Below are 16,344 nucleotides of genomic sequence, written 5' to 3' on the forward strand. Positions count from 1 at the left end.
ACACCAACGTGTTTCACAAAAGCACAAAAGTGACGCGTACCTGGCAGGCTGCACTTCACTCAGGACTTCAAAGCTTGTTTGCCTACATTGCGTCGGTCAGCATTCGCAGTTGTCAGCAGCACGTCACTTTTAGGGGGGCTCACAGCTAGGTCTCTAACAGATCAGCCATACATGGGTAGCTTTTCAACAACGGCAGGGCTAGGGCTTGCTTGCTGAAGGGGGAGAATGGCCTCAGGCAAGGGAAGAGGCTGCAGGGTGAGGGCTGTACTGGGGAAAGAGGGTAACTTAGGGTGTGTGTGGGGGCACATGTTGATTTGTGCAAGTGGCCTCCAGATGGTGAGGGCTGAGGAGGCAGTCTCCAGAGAAGATGTGGCCAGGCGGACATGTGAGAGTATATGTGTGAGAATGGGTGGTGATGTCCCTTGAGCTGGAAGTGAGTGAGATGCCAGTGAATGTATGAGTTTAGAGTGATGAGATGGTTGCCATACCCTGCACGGATGAGATCATTCATCCTCTATCTGCATTGGAGGCCAATGTGCAACATTGGCACTGATCACCACTGCCATCACCTACAAAATCCTGGTTGGTCACACCGCTGCCCATCCTGCAGCCAAAGAGGGGGTAAAGGACATCACGGCAGATTTCCACAGCGTCGAAAAGGTGTTCCAGTGGCTCATCACTAAACCTGGGGGCTGCAGTCTTTTTGCCTTTTGTGGACATCTTACCTGCAGTAGTCCTGGACTGGAAGCACTGAGATGCGTGCGCACACCTGGACTTTAAATATGGCACCCGGCGAGGTGATGGCATGGTGGGCGAATCTGAGCCCACCTGCCATCAAAACGGAGTGTTTCCCGGGAATGGATAACTAATGTGGCGGATTTGGGAGAATACGGCGTGAAAACCCGCCATTACAGCCAGCAGGTAAATCGTCATTTTACCCATCCACCACTTAATTTATGCAAACCTGGAACGATTCTGTTCCAAATCTTTACTGTATAATGTTTCTCTACAACTATTTCATATTTCAATGTTGTCAACAAATGTCATGTGTTTACTTTTGCTTTCATTACAAACCATGAGCTGGAATTTTACGGGCCTGTCGCGGCGGGGATGGGGCCGTAAAATGCAGCGAGCCATTGACTTCGGCGGGACCGTAAAATCCTGCTGTCGTAAAATTCCACCCTATGTTCTCAGGAAGACACACTCAACTCTTCTGGTAGCACTTTGCATAATTCTGGCTGGCATTCAGTGCCATGCTGAGTGATTTTAACATTCCAGGAACTTTTTTTCAGATAAGATGTTGAACCGAAACCTCAGCTATTTGCTCAAGTGGACCTAACTGACACCACAGCAGTTTTCAAGAAAGACTAAGGAACTTCTCTCAGTGTCCAGCATAATACTTATCCCTCAATCAATATGACATAAATAGATACGGTAGCACAAATACCAAAGGCTGCAAGACAAATGACTAATTAATCTATCTGAAGAAGGAAATCCATAAAAAAACACCACAAATACAAAAATTAATGTCACTATGTGACTGCATCACCCAATAAAAGAGTTAGTGATATTGAAAAAGGAGCCCTTAAAATCAAAAAGTAGCCCTCGAAAAGAAAATTGATCCCTGCTGTTTGATAGAGGTGTTCAGAAGCCTGATGGGTCTGGAAAGAGTGGATAGGGAGAAACTTCACATCAGCGAAAGGATCAAGCGCCAGCGGACACCGATTTAAGATGATTGGCAAAAGAAGCAATGACGACATGGAAAGAACTCTTTACACAGCAAGTGGTTAGGATTTGGACTGTGCTTCCTAAGAGTGGACTGGAAGTAGATTCAGCTGAGGGCTTCAAAAGAAAATTGGATCCTTATCTGAAGAGAAAAGATTTGCAGGGCTACAGAAAAAAGGGGAATGGGACTAGATGAGTTGCTGTTGCAGAGAGCTGGAACAGGCATGATGGGTTGAATGGCTGCCAGTGCTATTGTTAGTTTCTTTCTCTTGTTAGAAAAGGTAATTGTGTGGCACTTGTGTGATGCTATCACTGACTGACACATGCTGTCTAAGCTGTCAAATAAAAAAATCAACACCTGGGCAGTGCTACAATTACTCCAATTGCGATCAGCTAACTTAGCATAGACCATGGATCAAATCAGTGTTTTCTGCAGGTTTATACGGCTCCATTTAAAACTAGGCAAAGTGCATACAAAGCAAATCATAGGGGAAAATATAATTCAGTTTTAAGATATCAATATATTGAGAGCCTGTGTGTTATATGTATCTTTATCACATACTCGACAGAACCCCGTGCTCATCAATAAAAGCACACAGCAAAAGGATTGTGGTTCCAAATAGAGGATCGAAAATTAAAAGGGGAAAGTGTATATTAAAATGGTTTTCAAAAATTAATGATGCAGCAACTGTGGGCACAACCTTACACCATTATGACATATTCTGACCAGATTTGGGATAAGTCACGACGAGTGGAAGATCTGGATCCATTTCGAAATTTTTCACCAATTCAAGTTGTTCAATTGAGTGAATCGGTGAAATGAATGAGATGCCATTGTGTTGAAAATACTCAAACGATTGCTTGGTTTCTTTGTTGTTATCCATTGTGGATTTGTTATCTAAAAAAGAAAAGATTTAATCCAGGATTATTTTTTTGCACACATTTTTAGCAGGCAATTATAAAATCAATCCAGAGTGCCGCAAAATATTACAGGGTCAATTTTCCAGGCCTTTGCCCCAACAAACTGAGACTCCCCTTGTTGCAAAGGTGAAGAAAAAATTGGAGATCCAGATCTCTGCCCTTTCGAACATAATCTGGGAAATTTCCATAGTTTATCTGAAGGCCTGATGGGGCTGTTGAAATAAACCAAAATGGGTCCTTCCCAATCTCTTGCTTAATTTCCCATTGAGAATGGTTGCTAGACACCCTATTGCACAAGCACAGGAAATATTCTGCTGTGTATGCTCCATAATCACAGCTGATCTGAGGTCTGAGAGTTCTGAGGGCAGATAGATGATAAAAGCTAGTTCACATGTAGTTGCTTGGTAGCACAGAATTTGAGAATTGCTAAAAAACGAGACATGCAGCCAAAACTTATTAGTTTACACTTATCAGGATAGACCCAAGAATGCCAATTATCAAAGGGAGCAACAAATTATACTGCTTGAGAAAAGGGTGCTGATTGATTGGCAAGCGAACTCTGATTGGTCGAGGCTTTGCCAAGGAGGATGGACCAGGGAACTATTGTCCCCCATGCTTTTGTTTAATTCAAAAAAGGTGCAATGCCTGGACATGTTTCTTTTGCCTGCAGAGGACAAGTTCCTGGATCTGAAAATATCTAGCTTAAGCGTAAGTGAGCTATATTGTGAGCCCACCTGATGATCTTAAATTGGCTGTTAGTGCAATTCTTAACTTCTTAGCACACTTTGGACAGCACTTGCTGAACAATCCCATCAGGGAATCGCATCTAACATTAGACATTATAGGAAATAGGAGTAGGCCATTCAGCCCCTCAAGCCTGCTCCACCATTCAACTGGATCATGGCTGTTCTTCTACCTCAACACTGCTTTCCTGCACTATCCCCATATCTTTTGATATCTTTACTATCTAGACTCAGGCTCTGTGTTGAAGATACTCGATGACTAAGCCTCCACAGCCCTCTGGGGTACAGAATTCCAAAGATTTACCACCCACTGAGTGAAGAAATTCTTCCTCGTCTCAAATGGCCTACCTCTTATTCTGAGACTTTGTTCCATGGTTGTAGGCTGGCAACCGCCCCCACCACCACCACATCCACCCCCCAACCAAGCCATGCCACCAACTAGCCAGGAAAAATATCCTTCCTGTGGTTTACCCCGTTGAGCCCTGGAAGAATTTTGTATGCTTCAATGACATCACCTCTCATTCTTCTAAACCAGACATGTTCAAACTTTTTGTGTGGTGGCCACATTTCCATTTGTTTTGTCACTCAAGAAGCCAATGAACAAATTTAGGAAAGATACATGAATTTTAAAAAAGTGTGTAGAAAAGAAAACTTGCTGAGCAAAAATAAAGCAGTGTCAAAGCAACAGAGTAATAATATTTTAAAACTAATAATTATAAAGAAGATGACCCTTAGAGTATGAGGGTCAGAGTTGTGTGTCCGACTCACTGCCAGTCTAGGCTGCCCACTCACAGCCTCACCCAATGTGTGAGTGGATGTGAATATCTGTTGGTGTATGGGGATGAGGGTGAGTGAGCATCCAGAGACTGAGTGAGCCAGACTCTCTCACATACACATACACGGGCACTCGTCCTCTCTCCCCCGCTCATGTGGGCATGCCCACGCTTTTCCTCTCACGCACACCAATTTGTCTCTTCCCCCAGCCCTCAACCCTAGGTTCCACAGCATCTCACCGTCTGACCTGCCCAGTCTCTCCTCCCTATGGCCCTGGCAGACTCTCTCACCTCCTGCCTGGCCCCAGCAGACACTCTTACCTTTCCCCATAGCCCCAAAAGACTCCCTCACCTTCTGCATGGCACCAGCGGACTCTTGTCACCACTAGTGGTGACAATCAGCAGGAAATGTGGCAGAAGAACGGCCTATGGTTAGAGGAGCAGCCCCTTGCAGAATCTCCAACTTCACTTACCTGTCTTACCAGCATTGTGAACAGTGGCTTCAGGGCACAATCTGTCCCACGGTCTGCTAGCTGGAGAGTACAGCCCAGTCTCCTCAATCTTTCCTCAATCCCGCCATCCCAGGGATCAGTCTGGTAAACTTTTGTTTCACCCCCCTCTATGGGGGTATATCATTCCTTAGGTGAGACCAAAACTAGACAATTCTCGAGGCGCGGTCTCACCAAGACTCTACAAAATTGCAGCAAGGCTTTGTTACTCCTGTACTCAGATCCTCTTGCAATAAAGGCCAACATACCATCTGACTTCCTAATTGTTTGTTGCACCTGCATGTTAGCTTTCAGTGACTTATGAACAAGAACACTTCTCACCATTTAAGAAATACTCTTCACATTATATTACATCTGCCATGTCCTTACCCACTCACTTAGCCTGTCTAAATCCCCTTGAAATCTTTTTCCATCCTGCTGAAAACTCACATTCCCACCTAGTTTTGTGTCATCAACAAACTTGGAAATATTTCATTTGGTCCCCACATTTAAACCACAGTTCCTTGAGGTACGCTACTAGTCACAGCCTGCCAACCCAAGAATTACCTGTTTATTCTTACTCTCTCTCGGCAGAATTTTGCCCTTGATGGGCGGGCGGGCCCGACCAAATTGGCAGCGGGCGGGCACCCGATTGCCGCCGCTGAAACGGGTGAGCGCTGCTATTTTGCGCAGGCGGGCCAGTTAAGGCCCACCCAGCGGGTTAGCGACTCCCATATAGAACGGGAAAATCGTCGCGGAGGCGGGCATGCCCAGGATGCCGGTTCCAATGGGGAGCTGGCAGTCGGTATAAAGAGTGGCCAGGCAGCCTCCTTGAGGCAGTGCACCATGGCCACTCGAAGAGGGAGAGAGGCTGCTCTCAGAGGACAGGAGCAGGAGGAGGGGGGCAGGCTGCAGGAGAGGCCAGTGGGGGGGGCCAGTGTGCCCCTCGCTTCTCTGATGCCTGCCTTGCTGTCCTCCTCCAAGAGGTGTCCAGCCATCAGGATATTTTGTATCTGGAGGATGGGAGGAGGAGGGCCCCCCATGTCACCAGGCAGGCGTGGGAGGAGGTAGGTGACACAGTAAGCGCCCATGATGATGTGCGGCGCACAGGAACGCAGTGCTGCAAACGATTCAATGATTTGCTGCGCTCTGGAAGGGTGAGTACCATGTCGGTCTTGGTCATTTGACTCAGCAGGAAGCCTTAGCCTTTGAGTCCCCTCACGTCTTACTGTCGTTACTGCATTGGGCATTTGGCGCACGCTGGGTGGGTAAACAGATAGTGACCATGCTTACATCAGCCTTAGTGGTTGATGAGAAGATGGGTTCTCCCCGCAGCATATGTTGGTGTTACTTGCATTTGAGTAGTTTGGGGGCAACCTGCAGGGGAGGCAACTAGACACATACTCAGAACTCCAACACATGTCTTATTGATGGTGATGAGATGGTGGAAGGGGAGCCTTAAAGTGTCATGGCCAAGAATCATCTGCTGGCTTCGGCGCCACATCTAGTTGCACCTCCTTGCCATGGGCGCTAAGACCCGTGTGATATTGAAGGTGATGGACGCCGAATGTGTCCAAGGTGTCCGTTGGGACCAGCCGTACTATGTTCTGGGGACTGATCACCAGTAGTGTGGACAGGAGCCGCTGGAGGCCTCTGATGGGCCACTGTGGTTGGGGTGTGGCATGCGCGTGCAGAGTGCATGAACAATCAGCCCCAATAAATCCTCTTCTCTCTTCTGCAGGCAAAAACTGAGCACAAAGGGAATGCCAGAGGACTGGTGGTGGGCACGCCCTGCTCCAGTGCCTCATCACCTTCAAGGAGCAGGCCATGGAGCTGGGGAGGAGGCAGGCAGCCAGGGTGGCAGGTGACAGTGAGGCTGGGGTCCAGCGGCCAGGTATTTGAGGTCTACAGTCCCATCCACTCTGTCTGCCCACCATCCAAACCACTGATGGTTGCTAGAATCATTAATGCTGCAACACAGCTCATTTACAGACTGAGACACTCTGACATGTGGGTCATACACAAAGGTTCATCGTCCCCCCGAGGATGTGCATCTCCAGCACCTTCCAAAGTCGCCTTATCCCATTTGTGACTACTATCCCCATGCCATGGCATGTTAGGCCATGGCTGCTGCACAGCCAAAGAGGTTTTGCATCTTAGGGGAGTTGGAACCTCCACCACCCTTATAGCCAGTGCACCCCACATTACTCTGTCCAAAAGGTCCTCAGCACCTCACCTGTGAACCTCATGGCACTCAACTTAAATAAATGCCACCACGTTACTCATCCGTGCACCAAGGGGAAATGTTGCCTTCTGCCCACCTGTTCTATGCCCCTCAAAATGTTATGAAGGTCAATAATGTGACCTGTCAATCTCCTGCGATCCACGGCAAATGTCGCAAGTGTTTGCAATGTTTCCTCAGCACCGCAACTATCCAGGCCAGCATGCATCCAGGTCAGGTACCTCTGCACTCTCCCCACTCCAGTGGCATATAACATGCCTGTATGCGCGTCTAATGTTTGGGCCTCCTCTTGACTCTTTTCCACCTCACCAATATTTGTCTCCTTAGGGTGAGCGACTTATGATGATGGGGAGGCGGGGGGTGGGGGGGAAGAGGGTGAAAAGTTTAACTGACTGTACGCTAACTGATGCACTGTCCTTGTTGCTAATTTCAGCATCACCACCGCATGGTCTCGCCCAACGACACCAGAGCCCCCCTCCACACCTGAGGGCCAAGACAAGCAACTTGCGGCACATTAGTTCAGCCAGCCAGGCACCAGCACAGACACAAACACTCCGGTGGGGAATTTAACATCGGCTAGTGTCCCCGGTCACCGTGGAGAGGGCACTTCACAATCGCTGGAGGAGATGGCAGGGATAGAGAGTGCCGATGGCGCCAGCAGCCACAGGACTGCAGGGAACCAGGCATATGCTGAGTACGGCACTGATGTGACTCTGGAGCTGTCACCAATGCTGCAGGACAAGCGGCAGGAATCGCGTTTGCATCTGGCAGGGTTGCATGAGGGTATGCTTCAGTTGGTCTCTGCGATGGAGGAAGTCCAGGCAGAGTGCAAGTGAAGGCATGAACCTCAGGACAGATCTTCATACTTCCTCCACTGAGAGATTGGCGACTCCCATGGAGAGGGGCTTCGATCAGATAGAGACTCTTCTGATTAGGTTACGCTCTGACCTGAAAGCCCTCACAGCGGTAATGGCAATGGGTGGTCATTCCCAATGTGGGAGATGTTCTGGGCACCAAGGGTCGGCAATCGGTGCCCATGCATCTGCGGTGAGCAGGGAGGTCCAATGTGACCTCACGTCGGCGCAGCAGCTGCCTGTCGTCGCTGCGAGCTCCTCTCAGGGCACTTCGGATGAGGGCAGCAGCTCCTCCGACCCTCTGCCAGTCAAGGTTGCATCCATTGAGGCTGCAACAACTGGGGAGGTGCCAGTTCTGGAACCGGCCACTCCCTCCTAGGCGGGGCCATCACAGGCTCCACGGGCCAGAGGACGCCCAAGGTCGTCATCGACGCCAACAGGACAGCAGAATCAGCAGACTGTCTCACTCCGAGCAATGGGGCGGCACCTAGATGTAGCACCTGCAAACGAAAGCATAAGGCACGTTAGGCACTCCATGGGTATGTCACTGGTGATTTTGTGTTGGCCTTAGATTGGGGAACAAATACTTAGGTTTGTCATAGAGACGTTTCTGTTTTATGTTGGACAGAATAAAGTCCACTTTTCTGACCATGGCTGAGGGTGTTTCATTTGTGCTGCAGTTGTATTTTTCACAGACATCTCATGAGTGTTTGAGTGGACATTGATGTTTCTGTACTAAGCCCTTTGTTGCAGCTGATGAGGTGGAAGATGTAGCACCTAAGTGTCACGTGCGGAAGTGTCAGACAATGCTGGTCCTGCTGATCCATGTGTGTGGAGCTAGCTGAAGGTTTGTTGGATTAAATTGTCCCGGGTGTCCCTGCCTCCTTTGTGTAGCAGCGGGTGGGCATGCTGCCCCTCATCATCGCCCTGTGCTTCCTCATCCTCTGAGCCACTGCTGGATTCATCATGTGCAGCCTCATCCACTGCGTCAAGGTCTTCATCATCAACTGCATCCCCCCTTTCCAGTGCAAGATTGTGCAGAGCGCAGCATGCTACCACTATCACAGAGACGCGATCTGGGGGGTACTGGAGTGCGCCCCCTGAGCGGTCCAGGCAACGGAAGCGCATCTTGAGAAGATAGATGGCTCTCTACACCACAGCCCCTGTGGAGGCGTGGCTCCTATTGTAGCACTCCTCAGCTTCTGTTCTTGGACGGCGGAGTGGCGTCATGAGCCACCTTCTGAGGGGATAGCCCTTGTCACGCAGCAGCCATCCATCCAGCCGAGCTGGAGCACTGAAAAGACCCAGCACCTGAAAGTGTCTGAAGATGTAGGCGTCGTGGGAGCTACCTGGATACCTTGCACAGACTTGCAGAATCTGCATCCTGTGATCACACACTATCTGCACATTCATGGAGTGGAAGCCCTTCCTGTTGAAGGCAGCACCAGGCTCACTTGCTGGCACCTTGATGGCCACATGTGTACAGTCTATAGCACCCTGGACGCAGGGGAAGCCAGCAATGGCCACAAAGCCTCTGGCTCGCTGTGGCTGACTTGCCTGGTCGCAGCGGAAGTGGATGAAGGTCAGTGCCCGTCTGAACAGAGCATCTGTAACCTCCTTAACACAAGTGTGGACAGCTGATAGGGAGACACCGCACAGATCACCCACCAAGCCCTGGAAGGAGCCAGAGGCATAGAAGTGGAGGGCAACTGTGAGCTTCAGAGCTGCTGGCATGGGGTGTCCACCCACACAGTTAGGGGAGATCTCAGGGCCAATCATTTAACAGATATAGTTCAAAACAAAAACATAATTACCTGGAAAAACTCAGCAGGTCTGGCAGCATCGGTGGAGAAGAAAACAGTTGGCGTTTCGAGTCCTCATGTCCCTTCGGCAGAACTGAAGTATAGTTAGGAGAGAGGTGAAATATAAGCTGGTCTAAGGTGGGGGGCGGGGGGAGAGAGAAGTTGAGGGTGGGGTGGTTGTAGGGATAAGCAAACGGTGATAGGAGCAGATAATCAAAAGATGTCACAGACAAAAGGATCAAAGAGGTGTTGAAGGTGGTGATATTATCTAAGAAAAGTGCTAATTAAGAATGGATGGCAGGATACTCAAGGTACAGCTCTAGTGGGGGTGGGGCGGAAAGACTAACAAAGTTTTAGTTTTACATTTAAAAATAATGGAAATAGGTGGGAAAAGAAGAATCTATATAAATTATTGAAAAAAAAAAGGGGAGGGGGTAGAAACGGGGTGGGGATGGGGGGAGGGGGAGTTTAAGATCTAAAGTTGTTGAATTCAATATTCAGCCCAGAAGGCTGTAAAGTGCCTAGTTGGAAGATGAGGTGCTGTTCCTCCAGTTTGCGTTGGGCTTCACTGGAACAATGCAGCAAGCCAAGGACAGACATGGCAAGAGAACAGGGTGGAGTGTTAAAATGGCAACCGACAGGGAGGTTTGGGTCTTTCTTGCGAACAGACCGCAGGTGTTCTGCAAAGCGGTCGCCCAGTTTGCGTTTGGTCTCTCCAATGTAGAGGAGACCGCATCAGGAGCAACGAATGCAGTAGACTAAGTTAGGGGAAATGCAAGTGAAATGCTGCTTCACTTGAAAGGAGTGTTTGGGCCCTTGGACGGTGAGGAGAGAGGAAGTGAAGGGGCAGGTGTTGCATCTTCTGTGTGGGCATGGGGAGGTGCCATAGGTGGGGGTTGAGGAGTAGGGGGTGATGGAGGAGTGGACCAGGGTGTCCCGGAGGGAACGATCCCTACGGAATGCCGCCAGGGGGATGAAGAGAAGATGTGTTTGGTGGTGGCATCATGCTGGAGTTGGTGGAAATGGCGGAGGATGATCCTTTGAATCCGGAGGCTGGTGGGGTGATAAGTGAGGACAAGGGGGACCCTATCATGTTTCTTGGAGGGAGAAGAAGGCGTGAGGGCGGATGCGCGGGATATGGGCCGGACACGGTTGAGGGCCCTGTCAACGACCGTGGGTGGAAAACCTCGGTTAAGGAAGAAGGAGGACATGTCAGAGGAGCTGTTTTTGAAGGTAGCGTTATCAGAACAGATGCGACGGAGGCGAAGGAACTGAGAGAATGGGATGGAGTCCTTACAGGAAGCGGGGTGTGAGGAGCTGTAGTCGAGGTAGCTGTGGGAGTCGGTAGGCTTGTAATCGATATTGGTGGACAGTCTCTGACCTCATCTCCTCTGGAGATCTTCCTCCCACAGCTTCCAACCTGATAGTCGCCCAACCTCGGACGGCCCGCTTCTACCTCCTACCCAAAATCCACAAACAGAACTGTCCTGGCAGACCGATCGTGTCAGCCTGTTCCTGCCCCACGGAACTCATTTCTCATTATCTGGACTCCCTTCTCTCTCCGCTTGTCCAGTCCCTTCCCACCTACATCCGTGATTCCTCTGACACCTTACGTCACATCAACAATTTCCAGTTCCCTGGCCCCAACCGCTTCTTCTTCACCATGGATGTCCAATCCCTCTAAACCTTCATCCCCCACCAGGATGGTCTGAGGGCCCTTAGCTTCTTCCTTGAACAGAGGCCCGAACAATCCCCATCCACCACTACTCTCCTCCGTCTGGCTGAACTTGTTCTCACACTGAACAATTTCTCCTTTAACTCCTCTCACTTCCTCCAAATAAAAGGTGTGGCTATGGGTACCCGCATGGGCCCCAGCTATGCCTGTCTCTTTATGGGGTATGTGGAACATTCCTTGTTCCAGTCCTACTCCGGTCCCCTCCCACAACTCTTTCTCCGGTACATCGATGATTACTTCGGTGCTGCTTCATGCTCTCGTCGGGACCTGGAAAAATTTATTACTTTTGCTTCCAATCTCCACCCCTCCATCATTTTCATATGGTCCATCTCTGACACTTCTCTTCCCTTCATTGACCTCTCTGTCTCAATTTCTGATGATAGACTGTCCACCAATATCCATTACAAGCCTACCGACTCCCACAGCTACCTCGACTACAGCTCTCACACCCCGCTTCCTGTAAGGACTCCATCTCATTCTCTCAGTTCCTTCGCCTCCGTCGCATCTGTTCTGATGACGCTACCTTCAAAAACAGCTCCTCTGACATGTCCTCCTTCTTCCTTAACCGAGGTTTTCCACCCACGTTCGTTGACAGGGCCCTCAACCGTGTCCGGCCCATATCCCACACATCCGCCCTCACGCCTTCTCCTCCCTCCCAGAAACATGATAGGGTACCCCTTGTCCTCACGTATTACCCCACCAGCCTCCGCATTCAAAGGATCATCCTCCGCCATTTCCGCCAACTCCAGCATGATGCCACCACCAAACACATCTTCCCTTCACCCCCCCGGCGGCATTCCGTAGGGATCGTTCCCTCCGGGACACCCTGGTCCACTCCTCCATCACCCCCTACTCCTCAACCCCCACCTATGGCACCTCCCCATGCCCACACAGAAGATGCAACACCTGCCCCTTCACTTCCTCTCTCCTCAACGTCCAAGGGCCCAAACACTCCTTTCAAGTGAAACAGCATTTCACTTGCATTTCCCCTAACTTAGTCTACTGCATTCGTTGCTCCCAATGCGGTCTCCTCTACATTGGAGAGACCAAACGCAAACTGGGCGACCGCTTTGCAGAACACCTGCGGTCTGTTCGCAAGAAAGACCCAAACCTCCCTGTCGCTTGCCATTTTAACACTCCACCCTGTTCTCTTGCCCACATGTCTGTCCTTGGCTTGCTGCATTGTTCCAGTGAAGCCCAACGCAAACTGGAGGAACAGCACCTCATCTTCCGACTAGGCACTTTACAGCCTTCTGGGCTGAATATTGAATTCAACAACTTTAGATCTTAAACTCCCCCTCCCCCCATCCCCACCCCGTTTCTTCCCCCTCCCCTTTTTTTTTCCAATAATTTAGAAAGATTCTTCTTTTCCCACCTATTTCCATTATTTTTAAATGTAAAACTAAAACTTTGTTAGTCTTTCCACCCCACCCCCACTGGAGCTGTACCTTGAGTATCCTGCCATCCATTCTTAATTAGCACTGTTCTTAGATAATATCACCACCTTCAACACCTCTTTGATCCTTTTGTCTGTGACATCTTTTGATTATCTGCTCCTATCACTGCTTGCTTATCCCTACAACCACCCCACCCTCAACTTCTCTCTCCCCCCGCCCCCCACCTTAGACCAGCTTATATTTCACCTCTCTCCTAACTATACTTCAGTTCTGCCGAAGGGTCATGAGGACTCGAAACGTCAACTGTTTTCTTCTCCACCGATGCTGCCAGAGCTGCTGAGTTTTTCCAGGTAATTCTGTTTTTGTTTTGGATTTCCAGCATCCGCAGTAGCTTTTAGCTTTTTGTTTTTAACAGATCTAGTTGACTATTTCCCTTGAGAGACAAAGCCTCCTTCGGCACTGGACCTCAGTCATATTGTGGTAGCTGCTTCGCCGCCTGTATACCCTGGCAGCAGGATAGTGGCGTCTTCTGTGGCCCCTTCCCCTTGGACAACCTCTTGGCCCTGCGCCCCTTGTGCCTGCGCCTGGCCTCCCAAAGGTGGCTCCCCTGGAGGCTGATTGTCCACTCCTGGCCTCCTCCTTATTCTATCCCTCCCTTCCTCCTCAGAGGAGCTGCCTCCAGTGGAGACGTCAGAACCCATACCCAGGTTAAATGAAGGCCTCCGGAAAGCTACAGGCCCGATAAAGGTAACTGTAACGATAAAAGTACAGAGAAAGCTATTATAAATCGATCTGAACTGCTAACAATCACACAGGGAACTTCACAAAACTTACTGCTTTAAATACTTCATGAAAAACATGAACAACCCCTCTGAGTCCACATATCGCGTCAGTGCATGAGTTTTAATAAAAAATCTCCTACCCACCTGCCCGTTGGGCTCATGCGCCGAGCCGAAGTTCGTATGGGCCCCTCAAAACCATCGACAATTGGCAAGTTAAGAGCCTCAACGATGCCTTTAATTCATGGCCGGTGCGCGACACGCTGCATAGCGTGCCCGCCGACCGAAATATCGCGATACCGTGCGCTGACATCAGGATGCTCGCGCGACATTTTAAGTGCTGACATGCGGGCTCCGCCACCCACACGTCAGCCAGAAAATTCTGCCCTCTGTTTTCTGTCTGTTAACCAATCCTCAATCCATGCTGGTATATTACGCCCATCGCACGTGCTCTAATTTTGCTTGCTAACCTCCTGTGTGGGACCTCATCAAAAGTCTTCTGAAAATCCAAACAGCCACTGGTTCCACATTATCTGTCCTTGTAGTTTCATCCTTAGAAAATTCCTAACATGTTTGTCAAACATGATTTCCATTTCATAAATCTATGTTGACTCTGCCCAACCAGTATTTTCTGACTTTCCAGTTCTAAGTTTTGCAAATTCAGACTTGTTGACTACACTCTTAACCAGTTCAATACTTTGCCTATTGCGAAGAGCTGAAGGGATGTGCTGTTTGACAGCCTACATACCTGGCATCATGCCAGCACTGAAATTCATAAAGCAGAACATTTGTTTGGCTTGACAGCAGCTTCCTGTCAGTGGACAAGTTATCCAAAAAGTTATCCATCTTTGAAATGGAGCGGCCTAACAAACTCCCTTTCCTTTCTACTACTGTCTACCACAAGCCTACCTTTACTGTTCAGTATATGTATTGGGTTTCTTGCGGCTCCATGCCCTAGAGATTGGCCTTATCAGAAATCGTGTAAATACAGCCTGAGCCATTTAATCACCATGCGAGCTTCATGCCAAAATGGGGCACATCAAGGCTGGATAATGGCTAACCATCCAGATTATTGCTTGCTGTATCCCCATACTCACAAATGGACGTAATGCCGCCACTTTCAGACCTGAAAAGTACCCGTCTACCTCATGTTATCCTGGAAGGATAAGGTGTATATGCATCATTTTCATAGAATTCACAGCACAGAAATAAACCTTTCGGCCCAACTGGTCTATGCTGATGTTCATTCTCCACCTGAGTCTCCTCCCACCTTACTCCATCTAACCCAGCCTATATATTCTGCTACTCCTTTGCCTCTGAGTAAAGAAGTTCCTCCTGGATTCCTTCTTGAATTTATTCGTGATCCTCTTATATTTGTAGCCCCTGGTTTTGGACTCCTCCACAAGATACCTCTATTAGGTCACCCTTCAGCCTTCTCTTTAGAAAAGGACCCCAGCCTGTTCAATCTTTCTAGATATTTATGTAAATAGTGAAGAGCAGTGGTCCCAGCACCAATCTAAATAAATAAAGGTATCTCAAAAATTTGGGCAACAAGTGAAGCTAGCCGTTTCAGACTGCGGTTATGCAGCAGCAACACAAGTGGTACCTTCCACTCACTAGTCCAGTAACATAACCACTACAGTCCCTTTTCATGAATTTAAAAATCAAGAGAGATGAACAATGGGTGGCTGCTCCAACATTGCCAGTTTTACACTATTGCCCAATGCCAAAATTAGCCCAAACTACAGCAGATAACACAACCAGAAATGTTTAAAAGCCCACTAGCAGTCTAAAACAACTAACCAGTGAAAATACCTATCTACAATTGAGAAGCAATTTAAATAATGCTGGGGCAGGGACTCTCCCAATTGCTCTCACCCAGGAGCTGTAATCTTGTTTTAGAGTGGGCGAATCCAGTACCTGTACCTAGGAATTTGGCCTTACGTGCCCGGTGGGCACCGCAGGGACTGGGCTGTTTTGTTGACCCCTTTAATCACATCTTGGTTTGATGTTTGTAAGCTGTCTTTAAAGTTTTTTTTCCTTGATTTTACAGCTGACCTGACTTAGGGGCTGTGCTTAATTTCTCCCTTGTTATTGTTAATTTAGTTAATTGTTTTGACTCGAAAAGAGTTACCTAGGAATTTGAAAATAGCAGGAAGTTCCTTAAGTAGTCACGTACTCTCATTTGCAATCATTTATTAGCTGCTCACAATTTTGCACAGGCACACTAGATGACCAAAGCACACCTGACTGAAAATGATTTTGAGCACTTTCAGTGGCCGTCAGTTGCAAGATATCTCCAGGCAAAATTTGGATCTCTTAACATCTAATTTACCAGCAAGCGTAAATCAACAACCATGAGTTCAAAATCCACCCAGGCCACTTATAAAAATGATATACAACATTACCTTAAACAGTGTCTCCACTTCTCATTTGCTGATTGCTTAAATTCGTGATCACTGTGGAACACGTTGTTTCTCTTCCCTTGCTTCAACTCGCGATGAACGTGAAATGTATCGTTTCACTTCCTGTAAGTGAAAGATCATGTGACTTATTTAATACGAACTTTGTGCCCATCAAAATAGTTGCAGGGAGAGATTGGGCTCCAAGTATGTTCTTCTAATCTGATTCCCGCATTATTTTCAATTCATCCTTTTAACAACAAATGAATGCCGCGCTGAGTTTCATTCATGTCACATTAAGGACAAATGTGGGGTGGGGCTGCAAGGTTTATTTTCCAAATTTCTGGATGGATTAATTTGAATAGACTTTATGAACAACACTGACAATATTCTTAATCTGCACAGATTGAAAGCAATTAACAGCCTTAATTGGCAGGAACATGCATTTACAACCTGAGAGTTGATGGAATATCGGTAATTGAG

General features: G+C 48.4%; 1 protein-coding gene across 1 annotated transcript in view; it reads right to left on the reverse strand.

Annotated features, from left to right (window-relative positions):
* LOC144695993 (amine sulfotransferase-like) overlaps positions 1–15,926 on the reverse strand; it is a 54,024-nt gene extending 38,098 nt beyond the window's left edge. Inside the window, exons 1-2 of the mRNA XM_078567148.1 lie at positions 15,868–15,926; positions 2,453–2,623 (exon numbers count right to left, since the gene is read on the reverse strand). Of these exons, the coding sequence (XP_078423274.1) occupies positions 2,453–2,609 (157 nt within the window). The 5' untranslated portion in view covers positions 2,610–2,623; positions 15,868–15,926. The remainder of the gene's footprint in view (positions 1–2,452; positions 2,624–15,867) is intronic.
* Positions 15,927–16,344: the final 418 nt, after the last annotated feature.

Source organism: Cetorhinus maximus, chromosome 21, assembly GCF_964194155.1.
Source record: "Cetorhinus maximus chromosome 21, sCetMax3.hap1.1, whole genome shotgun sequence".
Lineage (NCBI taxonomy): Eukaryota > Metazoa > Chordata > Chondrichthyes > Lamniformes > Cetorhinidae > Cetorhinus > Cetorhinus maximus.